Here is a 14,065-nt window from a genome sequence, read left to right as displayed (position 1 = left end):
AAGTGAGGTTTTAAACCGTGTTTCGTTACTCCGTATTGACAACCTCGTCATGTTATAATTTTAATTTCACGTTCAGATATTTTGATTTCTGCAAACAAACTAAAAAAACTAGAATCGCAGGGTATAGTGTGAAAAGCTTCCTGCTAATGAGCATACCGTCCTCGTGTGTCCAGGCTGATTGCGGAGGGCTGCGCGGCCCATCTCCTGGGGTGGTGAAGCACAGTACTGATGTCAGATAGTTAGTGAACTTCTTCAGGCTTGTGATGTGCCCTACATGAATACTGTCCTGGAAGTTGGGCCTCACTGTGACCACAGTCACATCATCTTCATGCTCTGGCTCCCAGGCGATCAGCTGCAAGTACATAGTAAAAATGTGTTTGAAAGCAATACATTGCAAGAGCTCTACATATAACACAGACGCATTGCTCTGCCCATTACAGATGTAATGCTCAGCTAGTAACATGAAAAGTTCTGTATAACACGAGAACGCTGATGATTACAGATACTCATATAACTCAAATACCTATGTCTCTTACTGATGCACTGCTCTGCATATAAGTCAGATACCCAACTCTGTCTCTTACTGATGCACTGCTCTGCATATAAGTCAGATACTCAACTCTGTCTCTTACTGATGCACTGCTCTGCATATAAGTCAGATACACAACTCTGTCTCTTACTGATGCACTGCTCTGCATATAAGTCAGATACCCAACTCTGTCTCTTACTGATGCACTGCTCTGCATATAAGTCAGATACTCAACTCTGTCTCTTACTGATGCACTGCTCTGCATATAAATCAGATACACAACTCTCTTTTTTACTGATGCACTGCTCTGCATATAAGTCAGATACCCAACTCTGTTTTTTACTGATGCACTGCTCTGCATATAAGTCAGATACCCAACTCTGTCTTTTACTGATGTACTGCTCTGCATATAAGTCAGATACCCAACTCTGTCTTTTACTGATGCACTGCTCTGCATATAAGTCAGATACCCAACTCTGTCTTTTACTGATGCACTGCTCTGCATATAAGTCAGATACCCAACTCTGTCTCTTACTGATGCACTGCTCTGCATATAAGTCAGATACTCAACTCTGTCTCTTACTGATGCACTGCTCTGCATATAAGTCAGATACTCAACTCTGTCTCTTACTGATGCACTGCTCTGCATATAAGTCAGATACTCAACTCTGTCTCTTACTGATGCACTGCTCTGCATATAAGTCAGATACCCAACTCTGTCTCTTACTGATGCACTGCTCTGCATATAAGTCAGATATTCAACTCTGTCTCTTACTGATGCACTGCTCTGCATATAAATCAGATACTCAACTCTCTTTTTTACTGATGCACTGCTCTGCATATAAGTCAGATACCCAACTCTGTTTTTTACTGATGCACTGCTCTGCATATAAGTCAGATACCCAACTCTGTTTTCTACTGATGCACTGCTCTGCATATAAGTCAGATACCCAACTCTGTCTTTTACTGATGTACTGCTCTGCATATAAGTCAGATACCCAACTCTGTCTTTTACTGATGCACTGCTCTGCATATAAGTCAGATACCCAACTGTCTTTTACTGATGCACTGCTCTGCATATAAGTCAGATACCCAACTCTGTTTTTTACTGATGCACTGCTCTGCATATAAGTCAGATACTCAACTCTCTTTTTTACTGATGCACTGCTCTGCATATAAGTCAGATACCCAATTCTGTTTTTTACTGATGCACTGCTCTGCATATAAGTCAGATATTCAACTCTCTTTTTAACTGATGCACTGCTCTGCATATAAGTCAGATACCCAACTCTGTTTTTTTACTGATGCACTGCTCTGCATATAAGTCAGATACCCAACTCTGTCTCTTACTGATGCACTGCTCTGCATATAAGTCAGATACCCAACTCTGTCTCTTACTGATGCACTGCTCTGCATATAAGTCAGATACCCAACTCTGTTTTTTACTGATGCACTGCTCTGCATATAAGTCAGATACCCAACTCTGTCTCTTACTGATGCACTGCTCTGCATATAAGTCAGATACCCAACTCTGTCTCTTACTGATGCACTGCTCTGCATATAAGTCAGATACCCAACTCTGTTTTTTACTGATGCACTGCTCTGCATATAAGTCAGATACTCAACTCTGTTTTTTACTGATGCACTGCTCTGCATATAAGTCAGATACCCAACTCTGTTTTTTACTGATGCACTGCTCTGCATATAATTCAGATACCCAACTCTGTCTTTTACTGATGCACTGCTCTGCATATAAGTCAGATACCCAACTCTGTCTCTTACTGATGCACTGCTCTGCATATAAGTCAGATACCCAACTCTGTCTCTTACTGATGCACCGCTCTGCATATAAGTCAGATACCCAACTCTGTTTTTTACTGATGCACTGCTCTGCATATAAGTCAGATACTCAACTCTCTTTTTTACTGATGCACTGCTCTGCATATAAGTCAGATACTCAACTCTCTTTTTTACTGATGCACTGCTCTGCATATAAGTCAGATACCCAATTCTGTTTTTTACTGATGCACTGCTCTGCATATAAGTCAGATACTCAACTCTCTTTTTTACTGATGCACTGCTCTGCATATAAGTCAGACACTCAACTCGGTCTCTTACTGATGCACTGCTCTGCATATAAGTCAGATACCCAACTCTGTCTCTTACTGATGCACTGCTCTGCATATAAGTCAGATACTCAACTCTGTCTCTTACTGATGCACTGCTCTGCATACAAGTCAGATACCCAACTCTGTTTTTTACTCATGCACTGCTCTGCATATAAGTCAGATACTCAACTCTGTTTTTTACTGATGCTGCAAATAAGTCAGATACCCAACTCTGTCTCTTAGTGATGCACTGCTCTGCATATAAGTCAGATACTCACTCAACTCTGCTTTTTTACAGATACACTGCTCTGTATATAAGTCAGATACCCAATTCTGGCCTCCATTACATATGCAGCGTCGCCCGCAAAAGCCGGCGACGCCAGTTTTTACGCGATTTTGGTATCCTATATATAGCGCCGCATATAAATGCGGCACATATATTTCACCCGTCGCTCGCAATTTTTACTACCATAGGCTAACATGGGACCGCGTCGTAAATCGGTATCCAATATCCAGCACAAGGCCTTACGTGGCGAAAATGGAGAAATCTTACTCCATTTTTACCTCGCCATAAAAGCCGTAGCAGGCCTTGTGCTGAGTATGGGAGCACCATAACTCCCGAAAATGCCTGCAAAAATAAACTAACACCTAACGCATGCGCAATGTCTATCTACCTGTCAACCGCAATCCCCCACCGCAATAACTAATAAACTCTATTAACCCCTAAACCGCCATAGCCCACAACGCAAGTAATAACTAAATTATTAACCCCTAAACCGCCATAGCCCACATAGCCTATTAAATGTATTAACCCCTAAACTGCCGCCGCCAACGTTGCTGCCACTATAATAAAGTTATTAACCCCTAAACCTAAGTCTAACCCTATCCCTAACACCCCCCTAACTTAAATATTATTTAAATAAATCTAAATAAAATTACTATTATTAACTAAATTATTCCTATTTAAAACGAAATACTTACATGTAAAATAAACCCTAAGATAGCTACAATATAATTAATAATTACATTATAGCTATTTTAGGATTTATTTTTATTTTACAGGCAACTTTGTATTTATTTTAACTAGGTAGAATAGTTATTAAATAGTTATTAACTATTTAATAACTACCTAGTTAAAATAAGTACAAATTTACCTGTAAAATAAATCCTAACCTAAATTACAATTAAACCTAACACTACACTATAATTACATTAATTACATAAACTAACTACAATTAAATTAAATAAAGTACAAAAAACAACAAACACTAAATTACAGAAAATAAAAAATTAATGAAGGTAGGAAAAATCCTATTGGACATCCAGAGGGGCAGAAGTCTTCATCCGATCCGGCCAGAAGAGGTCCTCCAAGCGGCAGAAGTCTTCATCCAGGCGGCATCTTCTATCTTCTTCCATCCGGAGCGGAGCGGGTCCATCTTGAAGACATCCGACGCGGAGCATCCTCTTCCTTCTTGATCCGACGACTGAATGAAGGTTCCTTTAAGTGACATTATCCAAGATGGCGTCCCTTCAATTCCGATTGGCTGATAGAATCCTATCAGCCAATCGGAATTAAGGTAGGAAAAATCCTATTGGCTGATGCAATCAGCCAATAGGATTGAGCTTGCATTCTATTGGCTTTTTTAATCAGCCAATAGAATGCGAGCTCAATCCTATTGGCTGATTGCATCAGCCAATAGGATTTTTCCTACCTTAATTCCGATTGGCTGATAGGATTCTATCAGCCAATCGGAATTGAAGGGACGCCATCTTGGATGATGTCACTTAAAGGAACCTTCATTCAGTCGTCGGATCAAGAAGGAAGAGGATGCTCCGCGTCAGATGTCTTCAAGATGGACCCGCTCCGCTCCGGATGGAAGAAGATAGAAGATGCCGCCTGGATGAAGACTTCTGCCTCTTGGAGGACCTCTTCTGGCTGGATCGGATGAAGACTTCTGCCCCTCTGGATGTCCACTTCTGCCCGGCTGGGTGAAGACGGCTCAAGGTAGGGTGATCTTCAAGGGGGTAGTGTTAGGTTTTATTAAGGGGGGATTGGGTGGGTTTTAGAATAGGGTTGGGTGTGTGGGTGGTGGGTTGTAATGTTGGGGGGTATTGTCTTTTATTTTACAGGTAAAAGAGCTGATTACTTTGGGGCAATGCCCAGCAAAAGGCCCTTTTAAGGGCTATTTGTAATTTAGTATAGGTTAGGGAATTTTATTATTTTGGGGGGCTTTTTTATTTTATTAGGGGGATTAGAGTAGGTGTAATTAGCTTAAAAAAAAATTAATTAATTTTTTGTTTTCTGTAATTTAGTGTTTGTTTTTTGTACTTTAGTTTATTTAATTGTAGTTAGTTTATGTAATTAATGTAATTATAGTGTAGTGTTAGGTTTAATTGTAATTTAGGTTAGGATTTATTTTACAGGTAAATTTGTACTTATTTTAACTATTTAATAACTATTCTACTTAGTTAAAATAAATACAAAGTTGCCTGTAAAATAAAAATAAATCCTAAAATAGCTATAATGTAATTATTAATTATATTGTAGCTATCTTAGGGTTTATTTTACATGTAAGTATTTAGTTTTAAATAGGAATAATTTAGTTAATAATAGTAATTTTATTTAAATTTATTTAAATAATATTTAAGTTAGGGGGGTGTTAGGGTTAGAATTAGGTTTTGGGGTTAATAACTTTATTATAGTGGCGGCGGCAGATTAGGGGTTAATACATTTAATAGGCTATGTGGGCTATGGCGGTTTCGGGGTTAATACTTGAATAGGTTAATTGCGTTGTGAGCTATGGCAGTTTAGGGGTTAATAATTTAGTTATTACTTGCGGTGTGGGTTTGATGGCGGATATAGGGGTTAATAGTTTAAATAGGCATATTGCGTTGTGGGGGGTTGTTGGTATAGGGGTTAATACATTTAATATTAGTAATGAGAGGGGGGGATTGCGGATATAGGGGTTTTACGTATCGGGCTTATTTTTGGATGGCAGGTTAGACTTTTACGGGAGATTTGTTATTTTCTTTACTTTTCTTAGGCGCCGGCAGTTTCTAAAGTGCCGTAAGCCACTAGCGACTCCAGAAATTTGTAGTTACGCTCATTTCTGGACATTGCTAGTTTATCCGACTTACGGCACTTTATGAATTGCCGGCGCCGTATATGTAATACCCCGATGTGTGAGGTGAAATTACGGGCGGCGCAGGTTCCCACGCTTGCGCCGAAACCTGCGTCGTATATGTGATCGCGCCCTCTGTTTTTACTGATGCACTGCTCTGCATAGAAGTCAGATACCCAACTCTGTCTCTTACTGATGCACCGCTCTGCATATAAGTCAGATACCCAACTCTGTTTTTTACTAATGCACTGCTCTGCATAGACATCAGATACCCAACTGTCTCTTACTGATGCACTGCTCTGCATAGAAATCAGATACCCAACTGTCTCTTACTGATGCACTGCTCTGCATAAAAGTCATAAACCCTAATAAATACATCTGTACACACATACATAAATTATATATATATCTTTATCACCCGCGATAAACCCCTTATCGCTAGCGCATAACTGTTAGTGCTTCACTCTTAATCTACTCTCTGTTTCTTACAGACACATTGATTGGCATTTAAGTCAAATATTTTGCTCCATACATTGTATCTGCATTTGTATATTACATGGAGTCATTGCTCTGCAGAGTTCCTTACTGTGAAGTATCTCAAACATTCCAACACATCCTTATTTTGAGGGGCAGTTTAGCATTTAGAAATAGAGCATTTGCATTGCTTCAAATCACCTTGAAAACATGACTGTCTCCCTTGCAGAATCCTATGTGCATATGCTGTGTGCTCTGTTCTCCCTGATGTGCAGTAGACACATTACATGCATTAAGCGGGTAGTTGGATCCTATTATTGCATTTTAGGGACAAATGAGTTTGTTTGGCACAGAGCCCGCACAGACATATGCAAGCCACATGGTGGCAGTGTTGTAACATGAGTGAATTACTCTGGTTAGTAGGAGCTTGCTTTCCAAACTGGAAACAAATGATCTTTTCCATTCTGTCTGTCTATTTATTTTCTATCTGTCTATCTATTTATCATAAAAGGCACATATATATTGGAATAAGAATTTTGTATTGCCCAACAAATTTAAAATGCAATATTTAATATATGCTTTTAAATCTCAACATACTTTCTTCAATGCTTGCAGCTATTAAATTCCGGCCGCACACAACGAATTCCACTGTCAAAGATACCAGCCATCATAATAATGTTTTAAAAACAGTTACAAAACAAATAAAATGGAAAAAGATAGAAAAACTGACACCGTCTCTATAAAGCAGTCTACACACAAAAAACAGACACCTTCTATAAAGTAAGAAAACTAGAACGACACAAGATAATGAAAGGGGTTACGTTACTCCATATGTATGACTTTACTGTCATTTTAGCTGCTAATATATACTATATATTTTTTTAAAAAAAGTTTTTTTTTACCCTTTTAAGAATTCAGGCCAGATAATGCGATACAAAATATATTATAGCCTTTCTATAAATACATTTGCATTGTTCTCTTGATATTCTTTGTTGAAAGCTAAACCTAGGTAGGTTGATATGCTAATTTCTAAGCCCTTGAAGGCCGTCTCTTATCCAAGTGAATTTTGACAGTTTTTCACAGCTAAACAGCGCTAGTTCATGTGTGCTGCTTAGATAACATTGTGCTCGCTAGAATGGAGTTATTTATGGGTCCGCATTGATTGGCTAAAATGCAAGTCTGTCCAAAGGACTGAGATAAGGGGGCAGTCTGCAGAGGCTTATATACAAGGTAATCACAGAGGTAAAAAAGTGTATTAATATAACAGTGTTGGTTATGTAGAACTGGGGAATGCGCAATAAAGGGGTTATCTACTGTATCTTTTTAAACAATAGACATTTTCAAGTTGACTGTCCCTTTAAATCTTGTAGCAAACAAATTAGGAAATTATATAGTGCTCCTTACAGATTATTTTTTGACTGGCGTAATCTGTTAATTTCTTTATACACAGAGCAGTTAGCATTTGCCTTGCTGTTATCTTCAGATTTATGGGAACTATAAAACTATTCCACTGCCAGAATTCAAACAGGCCAAGAACAGCTAATTAGACACTGGTTTTAGAATGGAAATTCCTAATCAGAAATACTAATTACAATTTAATATGGATGTTAAATATCTTCATAGTTATCGGGTTCTGAGCCAATTAAATGCCCAGACTTCATTGTACTGTTTTCATGTAAATGAGTGTAATTAATGTAAATGTGGATTAATTGCAATCAAAAGTAATCAAGGGGCCATTAGCCCTGCCCTTCCCGGCATGTATCGAATAACAATAATTCTTAGTTAACCGCATATAGGAATTAATTGGCACATGAAAGAAGGTAAAAAAAAAACTATATTTTGTGGCGGTCAATAGAACATCTGCTAGTCAAAGAGATGGTGGGTGTATGATTGTAAAATGCAGGGGGCTTCTGCTATGACTATGTACAACATATGTTTTGTTGTGAGGATGCAAAGTGTGTGTTGGCAATATTCGGTTTTAAACAGTATGTGTGTGAATGAATATTAAAGGACCAGTAATTACATTAGATTTACATAATCTACAGATGCATGATAACAAGAAAATACAATAGCACGTAGTCTGAACTTCAAATGATTAATAGATTTTTTTTCTGACAAATTTTAGTTATTTCCACTCCTCTTATATCATGGGACAGCCATCAGCCAATCACAAATGCATAGACATATATTCTGTGAATTCTTGCACATGCTCAGTAGGTGACTCAAAAAGTGTAAGACTCAGTGTTTGTGAATATGTAATGTGTGTGTATAGCAAGTTGGTAGCATGTAAGTCATGTGTGCGCTCATTGGCCTAGAAACAATAAAATCTGATTGTAAAACTAATGTTTTAAAATGTTGCGGAATAAAAAATCTTGCCACAACATTGCAACTTGTAAATTACAGACTTCATAAAGAATTGAACTCAGAGGATACTTCACAAGCTGTGTCAGCACCAACACAATAACTAGATGCATGTGGAAAGGGGGCTACTGCTGATACCCTTCAATACCAGATTCACAAGGTCCACAGCTCCATAATAAAGCAAATAATACGTTATTCATTCATTTTGTTACAAACTGCAAAGCAAGTGACGTTTCGGCCTCACGTCCTTAAAGGGATATGAAAACCAATTTTTTTCTTTCATGCTTCAGATAGAGCATACAATTTTAAACAACTTTCTAGTTTACTCCTATTATCAATATTTCTTGTTCTCTTGGTATGCTTTGTTGAATGAGCAGCAATTTCACTACTGGTTGCTGACTGAACACATGAGTGAGCCAATGACAATCGGTATATATATTATGTAAAATTGGGGAAAGTTGTTTAAAAATGTATTCTCTTTCTGAATCATGAAAGAAATTTTTTGGGTTTCATGTCCCTTTAATCATGATTAAGGGCGTGAGGCCCGAAATGTTGCTTGCTTTGCAGTTTGTATCAAGATGAATTAATAAAGTATTATTTGCTTTATTATATTGCTGTGGACCTTGAAAATCTATTACAATCAGAGGAGCGGAATCTATCTCGTAATAGTTCCCCCCTTAAAAGGACATGATGCCCAAATGTTGAAAGTGTTGTTGCATAGCTGTAAAAAGCTAACTAGAAAAATATCACCTGAACATCTCTATGTAAAAAAGAAAGATATTTTAACTCAAAATGTCCTAAGTATTCACACCCCATTGTAAAGGACTTTAAGTAGCAAATCAGTATGCCTGTCCCGGGACCTGCAAGGGAGCGTGCCTCATGCACACTCATGTTATTTCCCTATTCAGTTTAAGGAAGTTTACTAGTGAAATCTCATGAGATCACAGTAAAAGAGTTCATGACCTCAGCATTGCTGATGCTGATTGACTGCTGTACATTTCTTCCTTACTTCTTTTTTACCTGCAGCTGTGAGGTAAAGTATCTTCTTTTTTTACATAGAGATTCTCAGGTGATATTTTCCTGTCAACTTTTTACAGTTATGCTGCATCACATTCAAAGTATTTAGCATATAAGTATTGTATCCCTTTAATGCATAGAGTTACACTGTAAAGGATATTGGTATCACAAAAACACCCTCAAAACATTACCAAACAAATTATACCAAAACACTCACTCTATAAAACAACCCACAGTTAAATAGAAATAAAATAAAAATAAAAAAGTGATAACCTTGTCAGTAATAGCGATACATGACCATAAGACAATCTACTACACAAGAGTCTTTATGAATTCTACATGCTGGGCCTAAGTGTAGGTGAAAAATCCCAACCATGCCTCTAGATTGCTCCGCCCACGGCCAGCCCCCTAGAAACACCTTATGTTCTATCCAACAGGTTTACTTTACTGTAAAAAAACACACATGCTGTCAGGGTATCTGAGTATTATTAAATAATATATATATATATATATATATATATATATATATATTTATCTACACATAGATTTATGATAAGACCATAGGATTAATTATATATGAGACTATTTGCATCAGTTCTATTCACTGTAAATTGCAGTTCTCTCTGCCCAAATGGTTTTGGCTGGGTGAGACACGCTTATCCTGATTAAGATAACATTTAAATTATTTCAAAGAGAAAGCATCTGTCTCATTACCTAAGTCACAGGAACCCCTGAGTTAATAAAGACGCAATATCTGGGATTTTTCTTTTAGGCCTAATGAGATTCGTAGAGAAGAGTGTTAGCTGAAGAAATTACTAAAGTGTCACCTATGTTTAAATTGTCCCCTGCGGAGTTTCCAATATGCAGCCCAGACAAATTATCATTGCAAGTCTCTGTATGACATAAAAAAAATGAATCTTGCAAAAGGAATTGTGCCTAATCTTCATGTAAGTGTAAGATACTCAAATGATATATATGTTCATATATTCAGACAACATATTATATATGAATATAGAAATCTAGGAGATTATCTAGGCCTAGGAAGTTGAAAACCTGAAAGTTAAGATTCCAGCATGTCTTAACCTATGTATTTTTTTTTTTAAAACATAGAATGTTTTAAGGATTTAAAATGAACATTTTTAACAACCTTATTTCTTTCATTTCAGGCATCTAAGAAGTACATATATAATTGGTATTTTAAATAATATCCTATGTATTTTATACTCGCTAAGAGAGATATACAGATATGAAATATTAATCTGTATGGGATAATAATCCAATGTAGACATAGTTGTGTGAATATGACCTATATTTGCTGATCTCAAGGTATGTGTGTCATATTGAGATGAAATAATAAAGTCATTAAATCCATGATTAAGATATTATAATCCCTTTAAATCGTTTCATAGGAAATATGATTTTAAACACATTTTTATATATTATAAGTGGAATATGTTCACGTTTGATCTTGAAATGATCAGAAAAGGTGGTATTGTGTGATCCATGTATATTTGAACATATAACTTATTAGTACTGAAAAATATGATATATTAAATAAAAATATATAGGAACTGTATTTACTGTTAGCAGTGTTAGAAATAGAAACTACATTCCTGGTGGTCTGCTGCCCCCTAGGGGATTAAAACTGGTATTGCAACCAAATTAATTATCTATTAGAACACATGTAAATCCACATAACCAATCAAATATCTAAGGGCGGACCAGGGACAGCTCCGAGGGCGAATCACAGATCAGTTTCCGAAGGGCCTATCACATAGTTTCCCCAATTATTAAGATATATAAGCTGAATGCAAGAGGAGAAAAAAAAAGTCTGGCTGAACTTTTTGCTAAAGTGTGGTGACTGAAAACTGGTTGCGTTGGAATACAGTCATTTTAAGCAAATTGGGCTACTTCTTTTTATCCACATTGCAAATCCCCTTATTTTTCATATGATGTGAAACAAGAAAATACTTGGAAAGGATTTAAACATTTATTGGTTCAAGTTGGTGATGTATGATTGTTCTATGTTTTAATATTTAAATCAAAGGTATTCTAAAACTATAGTCAACTGCAGTTAATAGATTAAAAAGAACAATTTATATTTTAAAACTTGTATTTCATAGCCTATGTATTTTAAAACTAATCATTAATGCTAAGTAATTTATCTTTGCAAATATACAAATATATTTTAGAATTGGTCTTAATTGTAGGTAATTAAGAATTTATTTCAGCTTACATAAATTGGCATTTAAACTGACTGTTTACATTAAGAATATATATACTTCTGGTGTTCTAATTAGAATTGTATTAGAATCATTTGTGGGTTCAATAACCTAATTGTACCAGTCTGAATGTTAGTGGCTCATATCTTGGTATCTCATTGTGGTACTTTAATGAAATTCAATTGCGAATAAGGTTAATAAATAAGGTAACTTTTAGGATCTTTGTATAGCATATTATAACAGTTTAACCGTGTATAGTTTTGATTCATATCTAGTTTTCTACAAATATATTTCAATGTGTCTATAAATTTTAACTAATATAAATAATTTAGGAATTTACATTAATTTTATTGTTTGGTATATGCATGCTTATTGGGGGTTTATTTTAAACATATATATTAAACATATTGTATAATAATCCGGCCATATACTGACAATGCAAATATTTTGCAAACAAACGTATAAGCTGTTTTGTTTTTGTGTTGTTATAATTATTGTTATGCTTGATTACATTGTGTACAAATCTGTAAATTCACTGCTTACATTCACTAAGGAGTCGATTTATCAAGTTGAGGCGGACAGGGGCGCACAGCCGCACATACGCGCCCCTGTCCGCCGCAGTTCACCTTTGGCGGGCTGAATTCCGCTGCCGGAATTCAGCATTGCACACAAGCGCTATTTTGTGCTTGTGTGCCCCCCTGCCCGTGCACAGCCAATCACGTGGGGGCAGGAGCTGTCAATCTCCCCGGTCGGACGAGACCAGGGAGATTGAAATTCGTCACCTAAGAGGTGGTGAAAGGGTGGGGAATTATTGTTAAATACGGAGTGCAGGTTCTCTTGTGAGAACCTGCAGTCGTAGACAGGCAAAGCCTGCCGAAGGGGTTGATAAATAGACCCCTAACAGTATCTACAGTTTTACCAGTTCCATTGTTCTATGCAGCTGTTTCACTGAAGAATGAAACATTAGTGCGATTTAGAGAATACTATATACTAATAGTATGTACAGTGTATAATATGTATATGACTAGTGTTTATTATGTGTATAAAAGCAGCTTGTGCAGTATAAACAGTGTATAATACGTATATGACTAATGTTTATTATGTGTATAAAAGCAGCTTGTGCAGTATATACAGTGTATAATACGTATATGACTAGTGTATATTATGTGTATAAAAGCAGCTTGTGCAGTATATACAGTGTATAATACGTATATGACTAATGTTTATTATGTGTATAAAAGCAACGTGTGCAGTATATACAGTGTATAATACGTACAGTATATGACTAAAGGCAGCGTGTGCAGCATATACAGTGTATAATACGTATATGACTAGTGTTTACTATGTGTATAAAGGCAACATGTGCAGTATATACAGTGTATAATATGTATATGACTAGTGTGATTATGTGTATAAAGGCAGCGTGTGCAGTATATACAGTGTATAATACGTATATGACTAGTGTTTATTATGTGTATAAAGGCAACATGTGCAGTATATACAGTGTATATTATGTATATGACTAGTGTTTATTATGTGTATAAAGGCAGCGTGTGCAGTATATACAGTGTATAATATGTATATGACTAATGTATATTATGTATATAAAGGCAGCGTGTGCAGTATATACAGTGTATAATATGTATATGACTAATGTATATTATGTGTATAAAAAATGTGTGCAGTATATACAGTGTATAATACGTATATATGACTAAAGGCAGTGTGTGCAGTATATACAGTGTATAATACGTATATGACTAGTGTTTATTATGTGTATAAAAGCAACATGTGCAGTATATACAGTGTATAATATGTATATGACTAGTGTTTATTATGTGTATAAAGGCAGCGTGTGCAGTATATACAGTGTATAATATGTATATGACTAATGTATATTATGTATATAAAGGCAGCGTGTGCAGTATATACAGTGTATAATATGTATATGACTAATGTATATTATGTGTATAAAAGAAATGTGTGCAGTATATACAGTGTGTAATACGTATATATGACTAAAGGCAGCATGTGCAGTATATACAGTGTATAATACGTATATGACTAGTGTTTATTATGTGTATAAAGGCAACATGTGCAGTATATACAGTGTATAATACGTATATACAGCAGGGGGGGGCAACTATCGGCCTTCCAGATGTTATGGACTACATCTCCCATGAAGCTTTGCAAGCATTATGGCTGAAAGAGCATTATGGGAGATGTAGTCCA

At 36.2% G+C, this 14,065-nt stretch overlaps 1 protein-coding gene across 1 annotated transcript in view; it reads right to left on the bottom strand.

Annotated features, from left to right (window-relative positions):
* Nucleotides 1–14,065, bottom strand: part of SDK2 (sidekick cell adhesion molecule 2) — a 476,461-nt gene that overhangs the window by 94,377 nt on the left and 368,019 nt on the right. Inside the window, exon 20 of the mRNA XM_053721253.1 lies at nt 157–352. Within this exon, the coding sequence (XP_053577228.1) occupies nt 157–352 (196 nt within the window). The remainder of the gene's footprint in view (nt 1–156; nt 353–14,065) is intronic.

The sequence above is a fragment of the Bombina bombina genome, chromosome 1 (genome assembly GCF_027579735.1).
Source record: "Bombina bombina isolate aBomBom1 chromosome 1, aBomBom1.pri, whole genome shotgun sequence".
Classification (NCBI taxonomy): domain Eukaryota; kingdom Metazoa; phylum Chordata; class Amphibia; order Anura; family Bombinatoridae; genus Bombina; species Bombina bombina.
The sequence above is the reverse complement of the archived record's forward strand: the minus strand, read 5'-3'. Positions and strand labels throughout refer to the sequence as shown.